The 19,250-nt window shown below is 37.1% G+C and overlaps 1 protein-coding gene across 1 annotated transcript in view; it reads right to left on the reverse strand.

Moving 5' to 3' along the window:
• LRP6 (LDL receptor related protein 6) overlaps positions 1-19,250 on the reverse strand; it is a 189,593-nt gene that overhangs the window by 31,206 nt on the left and 139,137 nt on the right. The window contains exons 13-15 of the mRNA XM_058282808.2: positions 18,053-18,255; positions 15,791-16,002; positions 14,369-14,559 (exon numbers count right to left, since the gene is read on the reverse strand). Coding sequence (XP_058138791.1) covers positions 14,369-14,559; positions 15,791-16,002; positions 18,053-18,255 — 606 coding nt within the window. The remainder of the gene's footprint in view (positions 1-14,368; positions 14,560-15,790; positions 16,003-18,052; positions 18,256-19,250) is intronic.

Consider the following 19,250-nt stretch of genomic DNA (forward strand, 5'->3'; position numbering starts at 1 on the left):
ATATCATCAATGCAGGAGACTGGAAGATTCCCCTAGGAGAAAATAAAAACTAATCTACTCAAGAGAAAAGAACTTCAGACACCTTTGTCACCTTACAGTCCCACCAGAAAATACTATAAGAAACCTACCACTGCAGAAGTAGAAGGAATACATAAGTTGATGTTTTTAGTACCTCACTATTAAATATAAGAAGACAACTAAACATAACCAGATATTTAAATTCAAAGCCTGGAACAAACAGAACTAAGGAACATGAAGAAAGACAATAAAAAGCAGAAGTAAACAAAGCAATAGAACAATAACTAAAGATGCTAAAACATAGGATGTTTTGTGGGAGAGCCAAGAGGCTGTATTGTTCTATTTTTTTGGAGATACCTGGATCAAACCCAGAACCTCATATATGTGAAGTAGGTGCTCGACTACTTACACCTGCTCCCCTGATTTTTCAATTTTAGACATAGTAAATAGACATCAGAGAATAAGAAAGAGGCCCTGAAAATCAAAAACACAAAACCCAGAAACTTAATTAAAAAAAAAAAAGAGAGAGAAGAGGGCTGGGAGTTAAATATGAGAAACTCTCATAGAAAGTAGGACAAAAACCAGAGATGGATAAAAGGAGAAATAAGTTACATTCCAGAAAGTCCGGCATCTGAATAAAAGTTCCAGAGTGAGAAAATGGAAAATAAATTATCAACGAAATAATGTAAGAAAACTTTCCAGAACTCAAGGATATAAATTTCCAAGGGAAGAATGGATGAAGAGAAAGAGAGAAATAAAGAAAAAGAAATGGGGGGTGGTGGATGGATTGTGTAAAAGCACATTATTATCGAATTCCAGAGCACTGGGGGAAAAGGGAAGATGTTAAATGCTTCTTGATGGGAAAATAAAGGATTACATACAAAAAAGCCAGCAATCACAATGGCATCAAACTTCCCAACAACATAAAACAATGTAAGTTCTTTCCTCAAAATTCTGAGAATTAACAGTCATGAATTCCATAAACAGTCAAATTATCACTCAAATGTAAGAAGGAAAATAATTTTCAGATCCAAAAGATCAAGAATTTTAACCTTCTTTGAACCCCCTTTTCAAGAAGCTACTAGAGGATGTATTCTACAATGAGAAGAAATGGAGTCCAGGAAACAGCAGGTTCAACAAGAGACTGGCAAGTGCACTCCCAGGCTAATGAAGTATACTTGTAATTAAAAAGAAAAAGATCGCTTAATGCTTCTGAATATATTTAAACAATATTTACATTACACAACTATTAACTTCTGGGAGGGAAAAAGAGATGTGGAAGGAAATGTATAGCTGATGGCAGCATTTTCACAGTACTAAATAGCAAATAAATATGGCTTTAATAAAAAATTATGATATACCTATGCTGAGAGGAGACTTCATAGGGGTATTCTGGAGATATATAGTTTAAGATGACTGAAATCTTTATCCTCCATCAAAGAAAGTCAACTTACTATGTCTAAAATTGAAAAATCAGGGGAGCAGGTGTAAGTCAGTAGTTGAGCACGTGCTTCACAAATATGAGGCTCCGGGTTCGATCCAGGTTATCTTCAAAAAAATAGAACAAAATAAAATAGAAAAAGGAAGAAAGGAGGGGAGCAGACTTGGCCCAGTGTTTAGGGCCTCTGTCTGACACACGGGAGGTCCGTGGTTCAAACCCCGGGCCTCCTTGACCCAGGTGGAGCTGGCCCATGCACAATCTGCTGCTCGGCAAGGAGTGCTGTGCCACGCAGGGGTGTCCCGCACGTAGGGGAGCCCCGAGCGCAAGGAGTGCGCCCCGTAAGAAAAGCCACCCAGCGCGAAAGAAAGTGCAGCCTGTCCAGGAATGGCACAGCCCACACGGAGAGCTGACGCAGCAAGATGATGCAACAAAAAGAAACACAGATTCCCTTGCTGCTAACAACAGAAGTGGACAAAGAAGACGCAGCAAATAGACACAGAGAAAAGACAACCTGGGGAGCGGAGGGGGAAGGGGAGGTAAATAAATAAATAAATAAATCTTTAAAAAAAAGTAAAAGCAAGAAAGAGCCACTTTAAGCAAGTTATTTAAACTGAAAATAGATGCCTCAAAGTAGGAACTGAGAGTAGGAAGGATTAGGGTAGTTCACTTGTTTTTTCTTTGTTGTAAACCAGGTAAAACCATTTGATTTCCACAAATATTTAAATACATTATTTGATGAAAAATAAAGTTTTATTAAAAATAATAAGTGATTAAGAATCCCCATTGTCACAAGCTGTTAGCATATGCAATTTATCTCATTTTCAAAATGAAAGAAAATAATCAGACTATCTTGATACAGAAAAAGCATTTGGTAGAATTCAGTATCTATTCAACATCTTAAACTAGGAGAAGAGAACATTCTATATTTGACAAAAGTTATCTACCAAAACAAACAACAACAACAATATAAAACTAAGCAAAAATTATACCTAATCATGAAGTACTGAATGTTTTACCCAAGATTTAAAATAACAACAAGGTTTCTATCATCACTTTATTCAGCATTGTATTCAGGGTCCCAGTCAGTGCAACAAGGCAAGAAATAGAAATAAAAGGAAAAAGGATATCATTATTTGTAGACAACATGATTTATTAATGTAAATAATCCTAGGGAAACTACAGATAAGTTAATATAGCAAGGTCTCTGGGTATAAGTTCAGCATACCAGAAAAACAAGTTTATTTTCTATATTCTATTCACAATTAGAAAATGAAATATTAAAAATACTTGAAAGAACACCCAATACCAATAGCATTCAAAAACAAAAATACCAAGGAATAACTCTACTGAAAGATGGGTAAGATCTCTACATTGAAAACTATAAATCACTAAGAGAAATAAAAATCTAAATAAATGAAGAGAGATACTGTGTTCAGAGGTCAGAAGACTAATAATATAAAGATAACAAATCCGGCTAAATTCATCTTTAAGTTCAATGCAAACCAAATAAAAATTCCAGTAGGTCTACTATTTTGCTTTTTGTTGTCATTGTTATTGTTGTTGGAAACTGACAAACTGATTCTAAAATGCACAGGGTCAACAATAGCCAAAGCTATCTTGAAGAAATATGGAAAACGTACAACACTGTCAGATAAACTTATTATAAAGGTATAATAACTAAAAGAGAATAACATGTGCAGAGAGACAAAAAACCAATGGAACAAAAAATCAAGAAACAAACACACACATATACAGTCACCTGATTTATGACAATGGTCACACTGAAGAGGGGGGAGGGTGGTCTTTTCAACATACGGTGCTAAATAAGATGGGAATATAGAAAAAATTAAATTTGACCCCTACATCTCACCTCACACCATAAGCAAAAATAAATTTCAGACTGATTATAAAGCTAAATGTGAAAAGTTACACAAATAAGTAATAGGGAGAAAAAAAGACCACACACATACCAGGAAAACATCTTTGTCATCTTACAGTATGCAAAGGTATCAAGGATAAAATAAGAGACACTAACCATAAGGTTAAAAATTACTAAATTAGATTACATTAAAATTAATGCCTTCCTTTTTACCTAAAGACACCATTGGGGGGAAAGAATGTGGCTCAACCAATTGGGCTCCTATCAACCATATAGGAGGTCCAGGTTCAATGCCCAGGGCTTCCTGTTGAGGGCAAGCTGGCCCACGTGGAGTACCAGCTCCTGCAGGAATGTGGCCATGCAGGAATGCCACCCTGCATGGGAATGCCGCCCCGCACAGGAAAGCCAACCCACACAGGAGTGCCGGCCAACGTGGAGAGCTGGCATAGCAAGATGACATAAGACACAGAGGACAGAAAATAAGAAGATGCAGCAGAACTGGGACCCGAGGTGGTGCAAGAGAGTAATTGCCTTTCTCCCACTCTGGAAGGTCCCAGGATTAGTTCCCAGAGCTGCCTAATGAGAATACAAGCAGACACAGAAGAACACACAGTGAATGCAATGGTGGAGGAGGTGGGGGAGATAAATAAAGAAATCTTAAAAAAAACAACAACAAAAAAAAACACCATTGGGAGTGTAAAATGGCAAACCATGGACTTGGAGAAGAATTATATGTTACATATCTTTGACAAAGGACTCATACCCAGAATATATAAAGAACTACATATTAATAAGAAAAATGGGTGAAAGACTTGAACACTTAACAAAAGAAGATATCTCAATGCCCAATAAAAATATGAAAATGCTTAGTGTTTTTTGTTAAGGAAATTACCATGAAATACCATACAACCACCACAATGGGTAAAATGAAAGACAAAATCAAGTATGGGTAAGTATATCAAACAAATGGAACTTCTATGTACTGTTGGTTCAACCATTTTGAAAACGGGCTTGCCACTATCTTTTTTTTTTTTTAAGATTTATTTCTCTCCCCTTCCCCACCAGCCCCCAAACCCCAGTTGTCTGTTCTCTGTGTTCATTTGCTAGGTGTTCTTTTTTGTCTGCTTCTGTTGTTGTCAGTGGCACGAGAATCTGTGTTTCTTTTTCTGTTGTTGTTGCGTCACCTTGCTGCGTCAGCTCTCCATGTGTGCAGCACCATTCCTGGGCAGGTTGCACTTTCTTTCGTACTGGGCGGCTCTCCTTATGGGGCGCACTCCTTGCGCATGGGGCTCCCCTACACAGGGGGCACCCCTGCGTGGCACAGCACTCCTTGCACACATCAGCACTGCGCATAGGCCAGCTCCACACGGGTCAAGGAGGCCCAGGTTTTGAACTGCGGACCTCTCATATGGTAGACAGATGCCCTATCCATTGGGCCAAGTCTGCTTCCCTGCCACTGTCTTTGAATGGCATACCATATGCGCATTCTTGATTCAGCAATTTTACTCTTAGGTAAATATACAATAGATATATTCACATATATTCACTAAAACACACAAGAAAACTGACAGCAGCATTCATAATAGTTACAACTGGAAACAATTCAATACCCAACAATATAACAGATAAATTATGTAGATTCACATAAAAGATTACTAATCAAGAGTAAATGACTTACAATTACACTCAATAATGGCTGCATCTCACAAATGTGTTTAGCAAAAAAGCCAAGAGAGTAAATTCTGTATGATTCCGTTTGTATGAAATTCATAAACAATACACTTGATCAATGATGTCAGATGTGAAGAGAGTGGTTACCACTGTGGGGGAGGATGATTTTTTTCACTTCTCTGTATGTACTTTTATAAACAAAAGTTTATGTTAAGAGCAGCAAATGTGACTAAGGCAACTGAGTTACTGCCTACCACATGGGAGGGCCACAGTTCAGTTTCTGGTGCCTCCTAAATAAGATAGCAAGCTGGGGCAATGGGCAGCCATGGTAAGCTGACACAAGATACACAGGAGGAAAAACATAACGAGAGACACAACTAAGCAGGGAGCACAGGCTCCCGATGCCTCCTGAACAGGACAAGCAAGACAGTGAGCTGACACGACAGGCAGACACAGCAAGCTGTTGCAACAAGAGAAACAAGAAGAAAAACATGAGAAACAAGAAGAAAAACAAAAGCATGGAGTGGAGGTGGCTTAAGGTTTTAGGTATCTCCCTCCCACATCAGAGGTCCTGGGTTCAGTTCCTGATGCCTCCTAAAGAAACAAAGAAGACAAACACAGCAAGTGTAAACAACGAGGGGGTGGAAAGAAATGAAATAAATCTTAAAAAAAAAAAAAGTTTATATGGAAAACAAAAAAAGCAGTGGTACCATAATAGGGAAGGATGTAGAGCAACTGGAATTTTCACACAGTCTGATAAGAATATAAGAGAAAACAATCACTTTGGAAAACTGCCAGAATCTACTGAAGTCAAATACACACATACCTTTGATTCACCAAGTCGGGTCCTAGGTATACATCCAACAGAAGTGTATACACATATGCACAAAGTGTCATGTTCAAGAATACTCCTAACTGCACTATTCCTAATTACCAAAAGCTACAACACAAATGTCTATCAAAAAGGAAATGAAAAACAAACTGTGGTATATTTACCTTTCAAAGTACTATACAGCAAGAAATATGATAGGACTACTGCTACATACAACACTGATGAATTTCAAAAACAAGGCTGAGCACAAAAAGTCACAAAAGAACATATAATGCATGTGCCCATTAATATAAGCATAAAAAGCACACACAACTTATTCATGGTATTAGAAGTCATGAGAGTGGTTACTTTTGGGAAAAAAAGGGTAGAACTAAGAAGTATCTAGCATGCTATATGTATACTTTTTTGTATATAACATTAAAAATTTAAGTCATATTAAAAACCTACCTCCCTTCCCCCAGCCCTTTAAAAAAATTAGTCAAGTAGGCATAATCAAAATCAGAGATCCCAAATTTAGAGACATTTTATAAAATAACTGGTTTGCGTTTTTCAAAAATGTCAATAGTATGAACGATGAAAGGCTGAAGAATTGCTTGTGATAAAATAAGACTACAGTGACATGGAAAGAAAATGTAATATGTGATTCTGGACTGGGAAAATTTTGCTATAAAAGGCATTTTTAGGATAATGAATGAAATTGGGATATGGCTTGTAGTTTAAAATTCTATATTAAATTTCCTGAAATTGATAACTGTACTGTGGATATGTAAGTGAATTAGGAAAGGCATACTGGAGGAAAATGGGTAATAGGACATGTTTTTAAAAATCGTATGTATGGATATACATATGTAGCTATGTATAACATAATATAGAGAAGCAGAATAAAGTAAATGTGGCAAAAGCTAAAAATTGACAAATCAGGTAAAAGGTGTACAGGAGTTCTTTGTTCTATTTGTGCAAGTGTTCTGTAACTTTGAAATGATTTCAAAATTAAAAACTAAAAAGAAATCAAATTAGAAACAAACTTTTTTACGAGTTTTATACAGTTTTACAGATAAGTTGTATAAGACTTTCAAACTACAAGCTAATTCTAATCTTATACAAACTGTTCTATAGATTAGGGAAAAAAGTAAAATATTTCCTAACATTTCAAAAGGCTAATGAAACTTTGTTATCAAAACCAAAGGTAGCTTAAGAATGATAAATTTTAAGTCAGTCTCCTTAGTAAGACAAATTCAGCAATGCATTAAACAAAACGCATCGTAAACAAGTTGGATTTAACTCAGGAAAGCAGCATGGTAACAGCACAGCAACATGTTAATAGATCCATGCAACAGAACACAAAATATACACTCACTTATATACAGGAATCTCCTGTAAAAATAAAGATAACATCTCAAAACAAAGGGCAAGATGGATTGTTTAGTAAGTGGTATTGAAAAACTGGCTCTCTACACTTCAACACCAACAACAAAAAAACAACTAGATTTGTTATTTAATATCATAAGCAATAGGAGGCTCTAAGTTTGCAAAAAAAACACAAGACTACCATAGAGAAAACTACAGTTTTCAGTACTACTGAAAACTATTAAACAAGAACTAAATAAATGGAGAAGCACACCGTGTTCATGGATGAAAGACTGAATTTCTTAAATGTGGCAATTTTCTAATATATGTAACTTGGTAATGGATTAATATTCTGAATACATAAAGAATATCTAGAAACAGAAATAGAAAATTGGGCAAAGGCTATGAACAGCAATTCACAGAATAGGAAACACAAGTAACCAATAACCACAGGAAAGATTCTGTTAAACCTCAAAGTAAACAGGGAAACCCTAATTTTATTAATAATGAGAAATATCTTTAAAATGATTGGATTGGTAAAAATTTTTAAGTCTGACAATACCAAGTGCTAGTATAGCAACTCTCATATACTATTAGTGAGGACTTTAAAGTGATATAACCACTTTGGAGAGCAATCTGAATATATCTAGTAAGATGAACACACATATATACCACATTACATAGTAATTCATAGTAAGTCTACTACTAGAAGAAAAGTCACTGCAGTACTATCTTTTAATTGCCAGGAAAAAAAAGGTAATAGCAGTTTAGATAAAAGAATTAAAGAAACTGTACAATATTCATACAAGACATACTATTTAGCATTAAATATAAATGACAGCTATGTATTAACCTGGGTCACTTAAAACATTTCTGAAAAGAAAAAAGTTGCAAAAGAATACATATAAGAGAATATTTACATTTTTTAAAACACTAGAGTTTCAAAGACTAATGTTTTATTTCAAGGGAGGCAGGGCAGTGTAAAAGCAAATATGGCAAAACACTAACAATTTGACAAAATTGGATGGTAGGTATAGTATACTTTATGTTTAAACTAATTCATAATTAAGTGTGGGAAAAATACACAGAAAAGATATGTTCTTTCATTCAAGTGTCAATAATGAAGGGTTTTGGATGATTTCTTTATTCCTTTTATTTCTTTTTAAGATTTTTAAAATTTATTTATTTCTCCCCATCCCCTCGTTGTTTTGCACTTGCTGTGTGATATGTATTTAGGAGGCATTGGAAACTGAACCCAGGACTTCCAGTGTGGGAGGGAGGTGTCAATTGCTTGAGCCACCCTATTCCCTGCTTTATTGTGTCTCACATTATGTTTTGGGTTTTTTTTTCAAAGATTTATTTCTCCCATCTCCCTTGTTGTCTGCTCTCTGTGTCCGTTTGCTGTGCATTCTTCTGTGTCTGCTCATCTTCTCTTTAGGCAGAACTGGGAACTGATCCTGGGACCTTTCCAAGTGGGAGAGAGGTGCTTGATCTCTTGCACCACCTCAACTCCCTGGTCTGCTGCGTCTCTAATTGTCTCTCCTCTATGTCTCTTCTTGTTGCATTATCTTGCTATGCCAGCTCTCTGATCAGGTCAGCTTGCCGCATGGGGCAGCGCTCCTGCGTGGGCCAACACTCTGTGTGAGCCAGTTTGCCTTCACCAGGAGGCCCTGGGAATTGAACCCTGGACCTCCATATGGTAGATGGGAGACCAATCACTTGAGCCACATCTGCTTCCCTCTCATGATTTTTCTTCTTGTATCAGCTTGCTGTGCCAACCCATTGTGTTAGCTCACTGTTTTGCTTGTTTTTCTTTTGGAGGCACCAGGAAACTCTGCTCCCTGCTTTGTTGTGTCTCTCATTATGCTCTTCTTCTTGTGTTTGTTGTTGTGTGATCTTGCTGTGTCAGCTTGCTGTGGCTGCCCATCACGTCTGCTCACTGTCTTCTTTAGGAGGCACCAGGAACTGAACCACAGACCTCCCATGTGGTAGGCAGGAGCTCAGTTGCCTGAGCCACATCTGCTTTCCTTTATTTTCTAAAATTGTTTTTAATGAACATGTGTTAGCTTCATAATGAAAAATAACTTCATATTCAAAGAGAAAGAGAGAAAAGAAAAGGGGAAAAACCAAACTCCAATACTAATAAAAGTGTTAAAACACTGCTAGAACTATTATACAAATTGATACAAGAGAGGGATGAGATGATGAGGGATCAGATGAGGGAAGAATATACCAGGTCTAAGTATGTGAGCAAGGATGAATGGCTGGAATCAGAGAAGACATAATGGAAGGGGGATATTTAAACTTGAAGTAAAGCAAATGTTTTTTTTTATTTTTTTACAGAATTACAAAAGTGTATTCAAACATTTTAAAAAATCAGATGACATGAGTCTACCAAGGTACATGAAGACAAGCACTTTTCTACCATTCTGGCCAATGTTGGGTATAATCAACATATGTATTTAACTTTTTACTTTGAAATAACTTTTAACATTTTTACCACTCTGATGACACACTTTGTTTTGGTTTCATTTCTCTGATCTCTAGCACCTTTTAACATACTAGTATGTTAACTTTCCATACCTTTCTCAAGGTAAATATGCTTCTGTATTTCTCAAGGAATATAAAGAATACACAAACATATTCACACACACACACATATCCATGTTTGTATTTTTCTTAATACTATAGTATATATACATGTAATGTATATACACACACACATATATATATATACTTTAGGTATAATATATACCACATAGTGTTAAACAAAACTGAATCTTAAATATAGCACAAGTTTTTTCAGTCATCATTCTATGTCAGTACACTCAGATCTACCTTTTCTTTTGAATGACTGTAATAGTCCATACACAGGATATATTCCATATACAACTATGCACAGCCAATACACTTGCACACTTGGGTCAGAATTTCTGTAAGCTCTCTCAAAAGTTATCTAAAAAGGAAACTACAAGATAAAATAAAATACATATTTTCAATTTTGATAATTACTGGTAAATTACCCTACAAAAAGGTTCTCTCAATTTCCATTTCCACCAAAGCACACAAGATCACGTCCTCCTCTACCATTCTGCCAAGGTTAGTTTTATACAATCAATATATATCTTTAACTTTTTGAGATAATTTCAAACTTACAGAACAGTTATAAAAATAATACAAATCCCAGAAGAGAATTCCAACATACCACCCCAACACACTAAACTATTTTAAAAAGTTTCTCTATTTTTTAAATTGTGCAAACGTATATGACATAAATCTTCCCATCCCAACCCCTCCCAAGCATGTGTGTATATATGCATATGTAACATAATGTAGGATTAATCACATTAACAATGCTGTAGTAACCTCCCCACCATCCATTACCAGAACTTACCCTTCACCCCAAACAGAAACCCTACACGCATTTTGCTCTAACTCTTCATTGCCCCTGCCTCCACTCCCATAACCTCTATTCTTTCTGCTTATATAAATTTGCATGTTCTCTGATATTTTCTTTGTGGTTATCATAGGGCTTAAATTTAACAACTTAAATATATAACGAACTTGTTTGCTTTGATACCAACACTTCCATAGCATACACAAAGTATGTTTCTATATTCTCTGTCCCTCCAGCTTCATGTAGTTCTTATCACAAATTACATATTTATATTATGGGTCCAAAAATATTGATTTATCATTACACTTTATCCATTTGCCTTTTAGGTCTTGTAGAAAGTAAAAAGTGGAGGTACAAATAAAAAATACAATACTACTGGTATTTATATTTATCCATGTCATAATCTTTGTCAGAGATCTTTACTTTTTCATGTGGTTTCAGTCAATTATCTAGTGTCCTTTCCTTTCAACCTGCAGCCTTTAGCATTTCTTGTAGGACTGGGAGAGTGGTGACAGAGGCCCTTGGCTTTTGTTGATCTGGGAATATCTTAATTCCTTCCTAACTTTTGAAAGACAGCTTTGCTGGATACAAAATTCTTGGTTGGCAATTTTTGCTTTCAACACTTTAAATATGTCTTCCCATCACCTACTTGCCTCCATGGTTTCTGAAGAGAAATCAATATTTAACCTTACTGAGGCTCCCTCTAAGTACCACTTGTTTCTCTTTTGCAACTTTCGGAATTCCCTATCTTTGGCATTCAACAGTAATTATAATATGGCACACTGCGGGTCTATTTGGGTTCATCCTATTTGGAGCTCATTAAGCATCTTAGATATACATTCCTATCTTTTGTTAAATTTGGGAAGTTTTTAGCCATCACTTTTTTTTACTATTCTCTCTGCCTTCTTTTTTCTCCTTCAGAGACACCCACAATGCCTACACTTGATGGTGCCCCACAGGTTTCTCTGCCTATGCTCACTTTTCTTCATTCTTTCCTCTTTCTGCTCCTCAGGCTAGATTTGTTCTTATCTTTCAATTCATTGATGCTTTCTTCTGCCAGCTCCAACCTGCTGTTGAACCCCTCTAGGGAATGTTTAATTTCTGTTACTGTGGTCTTTGCAATGTTTAGTTTCTTTTTAGAATTTCCATCTTTATTGATATTCTTTTTGTGTTCATCTATCACTTCCAGATTTCCCTTAGGTCTTTGCCAATGTTTTCCTTTAGCTCTCTGAACATATTTAGGACCATTTTTTAAAAGTCATTATCTGGTGTGCACTGGGCAGGACTGTAAGCATCGACTCCTTCTTCCCAGAAGTGCACAGCATCTCAGTCCCCAGCCAGGGAGGGCCCACACTGCTACTAGACCCACCTCAGGTCCAAGAACTTGTCCTGAACAATTGCTAACCAAATGATGGGAAAACTGAGGGTTTAAGAGCTAAATTTATGAACTTAAGAGTTCCTCAGCTAATAAATACAGTCTTGATTTTAGTTTCAAATCTTCCCAAACTACCTAAATTGAAAAAGCTTGAGCTTAGTGACAACACAATCTTTGGAGGTCTGAACACGTTAGCAGAAAACTTCCAAATCTCACACATCTAAACGTAAGTGGAAATAAAATGAAAGCTGCAGGAAGCAGACCTGGCCCAATGGATAGGGCGTCCGCCTACCACATGGGAGGTCCGCAGTTCAAACCCCGGGTCTCCTTGACCTATGTGGAGCTGGCCCATGCACAGTGCTGATGCACGCAACGAGTGCCCTGCCACGTAGGAGAGCCCCAAGTGCAAGAAGTACACCCCATAAGGAGAGCCGCCCAGCGTGAAAAAAAGTGCAGCCTGCCCAAGAATGGCGCCGCACACACGGAGAGCTGACACAGCAAGATGACACAACAAAGGGAGACACAGAAGCGGTCACAGAAGAGCACACAGCGAATGGACACAGAGAGCAAACAACAAGGGGTAGGGAGGGAAATAAATAAAAATAAATCTTTTAAAAAATAAATAAAATAAAATGAAAGATGGCCCTTCGGAACCTTTAAATAAATAAAGAGTTGTATGGTTTTGTGTAAGATTTGCTATAGCGTGGCTAGCTGTGACAGGTGATTTCTAATCACCCATGGCCACCAGTTACACTGAGGTTGTAACAGCATTTTTACCTTCTATACAACAAAAGCAGCTTTGTAAATAAAATCTTGTATTTTGACGGTGAAAAAAGGCTTTGTCTGAAATGTCACAGGTCTGATCCTCCTCACTGATCGTTTCTAATGCTTTGGTCTTCTCCTTTTTGCCTAGGCCATTGCTTCCTGTTTCTTCGTATGTTTTATGTAATCTTTTGTTAAAACCTGGACTATTTTATATTTTAGTATGTTTTCACTGGAATTTAGACTCTGAGGCAGCTGTTCCTTAAGTTAGTATCCAGCTAGTGTTACAAGATGGCTTTCCTTGAATGCTGGAAGGAAAGAAAAAGGAAAAGGCAAAAAGGTGGAAGATAAAAAAGAAAACCATTTCCCAGTCTTTGCAAATTGACCTGTATCGGTATTCTCCCTCAGGAGTCATCCATACAATAAATTTGGAGAAGAGCTCCAGGCCAGAGTATAGCCGCCCCCACATCCTTTCTGCTCACATACCTGGTCTTGAGCATGCACTGGCCCTAGGAATTCTCCCCCTGCTCCGCTCCCCTTTTAAAGGGATAAGAATGGTCACTCTTCCTAGGAAAGAGTTTCCTTATGATCTGGGCACTGAACTTTATGTCCAACAGCCAGCAATCCCTTGCCCCTGGCAGCGAGACTTGACTGCTCTCCTACAGCGTTCTATAGGAGAGCTTGGCGAGCTACCTTCTACACCCAGAGCAAGTTCTGGGGCATCAAGTCCCTCAGACTACTACCAGGCACACTGGGCTAGACATTCTTAGTCCCAGTAGGTAAACAAGGGTACTCAGTATCCTCCAGAACTGGGACCAGGGATCTACACTGGGAGCATGGGCTGGCTCCAGGCTTAGCAAGTCAGTGGTAAGGGAAGGACCAGTCAGGGCAGCATGAGATGCTGCTGCCTTCAAGTAGCCTTTTCCTTGATTAGGCGCTGGCCCTGTTACCAATCCTTTAAATGTTTTCTGGCGCTTTTATAAATATGTTTCTGCCATTTTTTGCTGGTTGTTCAAAGCTTTTGTAGGGGAATGGAGCCCTTAAGCATCTCACTCCACCATCTTGATAGATATTAATATATTTTTGCTATTCTGACAGGAGACTGGCAAGGGATTAGTAACAGAGGGAGTATTTAGTCATGCTGATGGCTGAATAAAAAGTACCCTGTTTTTTCCCCAACCAACTTGATGATACTTGATGTAAAAAAATGTATACAGGGGAAGGGTTGTGGCTCAAGCAGTTGAGCATCCGCCTCCCACATGGGAAGACCCGGGTTCAGTTCCCAGTGCCTCCTAAAGAAAACAAACAAACAAACAAACAAGCGGACGAGCAAAAACAACTAGCAAGTAGCCGAGGGAGTCATGGAGGGAGTGGTATATATACTGGTGAAAGATGTTGTTAGTTGTTAGGGTGGGAAACTGAAACTGTGTGTGAGAGTGGGAGGGAGTGGGGCATGTGGAAATTCTCCTGTATTTTTTGTGTAATATTTATGTAATCTAAAGCTCCCTTAAAAATTTTTTTTGATTAAAAAGATAAAACCTAAAAAAATATATACGAAAATAAAATAATGCAAGAAAAATACAAATGCTTTTGATGAATCATGTTAACAATTCAAATTAAAACAAGAAAATATATTTCTTGAGTACCTGAGAGATCACTGCTTTCAATTCGCCGGAGATCTGAATCAGCCCAAAATAGCTTGCCCAATTTGCTATCAAGGGCTAAAGCAATTGGTTTACTTAAGCCACTGAAAAAGAGGACCTCCCGTTCTGTTCCATCCAAAGCAGCCCGTTCAATTTTGGGAGACCGCTCCTGAAGATTGGTAAAATACATATACCTAAAGAGAAAGGAGGAAACAGTAAGTTCCAAAGGAAAAAACCACGTAAAGTGAGAATATCCTTGTTGATTAAAACAAATAAAGAATAATATTTTTAAAGTTTATTTTTTAAATGTTGTAGAATGTATTTTAAAAACAGGCCAAGGACTACTTTTACTACTTTTAGTAACAGTAAAAAAGGGTACAAGTATAGTGATTCTTAAGGAGTGTAACTTTAATAGATACATAAAACGGGTCAGGCACAGGTACACCAATGCTTTAGGAACAACATAATAAAAAAGCAGTGGCTGGAGAGACCTGAACACAAATTTAAAATTCCTTTTCTCAGAAGCGGACAAAGATGACGCAGCAAAAAGACACAGAGAACAGACAACTGGGGTGTGGGAGAAGGGGAGAGAAATAAATAAATCTTAAAAAAAATTCCTTTTCTAATTAGCGTTTTTGTTGTTTTGTTTTGATTTACCGAGGGCCTTGTATGCGGGAAGACTGCATTCAACCACTAAGCCACACTGGCTCCCCTCAGTGGGTTTTTGTTTGTTTGCTTATTGTTTTTTGTTATTGTTTTAGGAGTTGTGGGAAGCAGGGACTCAACTGCTTGAGCCACATCCATTCTCTAATTAGCCTATTAATAACTAAAAGTAAGCCATGTATGAATCATTTTCTATATTTAACTTCTAAATTTTATTCCTTTCCTGTAACTCTTTTAAAGTGACATTCCCTGCTGAATTCTGTTCTATTTTTTTCAAATACTATTAAGTACTGAGTATTTATTAAATGCAAAGCTCTACATTAATGAAAAAAGATAAACTAGTTCTTGCCATAAAGGAATGTGAAGTCTAATAGGAAACAGACAGAAAAACAGTTAAAGGTAAATTGGAAAGGGCTGAGTATAACTAGAGAGGCAAGATATACAATAGTGGGTATTTAAGAAGACAGAGAAGTCATATCTGGTTTGGGGTTACAGTAGGTCAAGGAAATCTTCATGGAGGATGTGGCAACTGAAATGGTACTGGAGGTGTGGGAAAAATTTAGAACTATAGCAGTAGTAACAAAGGAAAGAAATTTCAGGTAGTGAAATCAGAAATAGTACAAGCAAGGATAGGGACAGGGAGAATATCAAGTTTTTCACTGGAGCACATGGGGCTGACAGGTAAATCAGTAAGGGGCAAAAAAGGAAAGTTAAGGAGAGTTTCAGATGCCAAGTCATCTGAATGCCACTTCAGTAACATACCCTTTCTCTGGGTTTACCACAATGGCTCGAGGTCTGTCTTGCTCTCCTTTAAGCACTACTCCAATTGATCTCCCATCTAATCTTGTTACATTAATGACATTGGTGGCCTCACAAGTCCAGTAGATATAGCGGCTATAAATATCAATGCTGAGGTCATAGGGTTGTATTTCTAGGTTCTGATTGGGAACTGAGCTCACAACCACGGTAAAGCCCTAGGGAAAGGAAAAGATATCACACATGAAATTAGACCTAAGGCAATCAATCTCAAAGTGCTTACACCTATATGCTCACACACCTGTGAGAGAAATGAACAAGGGACACTTCTTACTGATGCATTTTTTATGAGTAATGTGTTTCTTTGTTAACATGCACCTCAAATGTTCTCTTTGGTTATTATGACATGGTGTGGAATGGAAAGAGGAGGCCATACTAGTTGTTCCAAGAACCTCATAGTGCCTTGATTAAAGATGGGAGTGAGAGGCCTCTGTCTCTTATGAGCTGGAGATAACTGTAGCTAGACCACACCCCAGAAATACCTCTAGAGCAGTGATTAGCAATGAAGGATGATTCTTTGCCCCTCTTCCCATCCCACAGCCCTCCCCCGCTTAGGGATATATGGCTATGTTTGAAGGCATTTTGGATTGTTAAGACTGTAGGAGTCCAACTGGCATCTAGTGGGCAGAGACCAGGGATGCCACTAAACATCCTACAATGCACAGGACAGCCCCCCCACAAGAAATAATTATCTAACCTCAAAATATTGTCAATAGTGCTGGAGATGAAAAATATCTAGAGACAATAGCAATTAGGGCTACAAAGCCACTTTTATCAATCATCTCTTTCTCATAGTCTACACTCAAAATATAATATTTACTGCCCTGGCAACTAACAAAACAATGATGATGGACATCATCCCCAAAATAAGGAGTGTCTTCAACTGCAAGCAAAACAATTCCTTTCCTCTGCCCCATAATATCTACGTCTCTTCTCAGCCTGAAGCAGTCAGAGTGCACATTGTCCTAAATCCCTCAAGAATGAGGAATGAACAAAAACAAAAGGGGAGTATAACTGCCAACTAAAGCAGATTTATTGTTATTATGGTAATCTTGTGTTAACTAACTTGTAACATTGATATAAAAAATAATATTTACAAAGCCAAGCAAAATGAGAGTCTGTGTGACTAGATTATTTACTTGGCATTGCTGAGGTAACATATCCCTTAATGAAGTTACCTAATTTAACTGCATATCTTCAGCTATAAGAAGAATAGCTATAATTTCCATTTATTAGTTTTCAGTTCACTAGACCTGGCCTATACAGTGTAAGGTACATGTGCAATATACAGCTATGACTACATTCTAAATGATCCCTCATTTAAAAAAAAGAAAGAAAGAAAGCTAAATGATCCCTCAGCAGCAGTCCTAAATACATTACTTCCACACTCTTTATTGGGTGATTTAAGACATAACCAAAAAAAATTATAACCCAACCTCTTTAAATTTCAAAATCCAATTTAATGTTTCTGAAATATGGAAAACAACACATAATTTTATAATAATCCCAGTCTACCATAGTTTGGCCACAAAAAGAAAGTGAGGAATTGTGGCTTATAATATGCAAAACCATAACTGGTATGTAAGCATAAAAGTTTATTGTTAATACTCATTTTCACTCCAGTCATCAAATAATATGTACCAAAAAAATCACTGGACTGATGACAACACACTAGGTGTTTTTAATTTTACTGAGATTCTTTAAATATTTCTGACCCTCCAAATATTTTTTAAAATAGCCAATTAATATCATAACTTTTATTTATTGAACCCCTACTATGTAATATGTACTGGGGCTATGTAGTTTCCATTTCTTTCAGCTAAACTGTTCATAAGAGTCCTAGTGAGCTTTAGAGCTGGGATCAGAACCAGGGGCTATTTGATTTCAAAGCTTTCAACACTCCACACAAGTTAAACCACATGAAAAAACTATATAAATGGATGTAGGTGGCAGTGACAAAGTTATTAATAATATATGAACATTAACACAATTTTCACTCCACACCATCATCAAATGTTTATTCAAAGAAAAGATCATTCAGAGAAATAAAAGCCACTACATAGAATTTCATCCTCTCTCTCCCTTCCTTCCTCCCTGCCGCCCCCCATACATACACTTAGGCAGAGTTAAAACTTAAGTTAAAGAGTTTGGTCGGTTAGTCCAGTTACCACCCAAAAGAAGTGGATTTTGAACTGAGACCAGAACTACCTGGCTGCCATCTTCCTGCGCCTTTCGGATCATATTTTGTCGTGAGTCAATCCAATAGAGTTGCTTGTCCAATGGGTCATAGTCAATGGCCCGGACATTCCGAAGGCTGTGGATAGGAAGGATGATGTCAGGGCTCTGCTGTTCATCAATCACCATGCGGTTGATGGCACTCTTTTGACTGAAGAGCAGGAAAGTGGTAGGAGCTTAAAGAAAGAAAAAAAGTAAATCTGAAATACAGGTATTCTAAGACCTATATCACCCACAGATTTGATCCGCTTGTTTATATGAGCTCATACAAAACAGACATAGAAGCTGAAGAGGTAAAGATAAGGATAGAACCCTTTGGATGCCCCTAGAAACTCTTTTCAGGATAAATTAATTCAGCACCCTAGTTACCAAACCATTAGGAATTTACTCAATGATACTCAACTAGCTTATTTTTAACTCCATTTTGCCCACAAAGATATGAGTCTTGATTTCAGTGAGGTATTTGATGAAGATAAACAGAATTCTCCCAGTCTACCAAGTGAAGACCCCTTCTCCTCCTTAACACACTATTTTGTGTTGTCAGGTATGGGCCTCCACAGGTCAAAGGAGACCCTCAGCTCTCTCACTAATTTAGTCATATGATCTTAACTAAGTCACTGAACCTCTATGGGTCAAAATTTATGAAACTGTAAAATAAAGGTTATGTTTGTCTTGTCATTCTCACTGAGTTGTTCTAAGAATTTTATAACATGGAGATTGGTAAAAACTTTAAAACATTATATAAACATAAAGTAAAATAACTGTTTACTGTTATCAGTAGTAGCAGTATTAATATCAGTATTTATAGGAATTAAATCCTCATGGATTGCAGGTATAGACTTTCTTGTGCTTTGTGTGTACATGATGGTTGTGGGGAAGGATAAGCAGGTAAAAATGACAAAAAAAAACTAAAAAATAATAGACACTATCTAGTGAGCGCTTAAATTGTGCTACTTATTGGACTAGATACTTTATTCATTATCTCTAATCCTCATAAAAACCTTGTATTTATGGTTTCCCTAAAAAATAGTCTGCTTAGCTACTAAGCTGATGCCCTAAATTCAGGAAATGGGAGACAACAACAGAGATATTTCCTCTTCCTACTGACTATATTATATATTCATCTTTAATGCAGGAAAACATCTAGAATAGAAAAGCATTTGAGAATGCT

Source organism: Dasypus novemcinctus, chromosome 20 (genome assembly GCF_030445035.2).
Source record: "Dasypus novemcinctus isolate mDasNov1 chromosome 20, mDasNov1.1.hap2, whole genome shotgun sequence".
Lineage (NCBI taxonomy): Eukaryota > Metazoa > Chordata > Mammalia > Cingulata > Dasypodidae > Dasypus > Dasypus novemcinctus.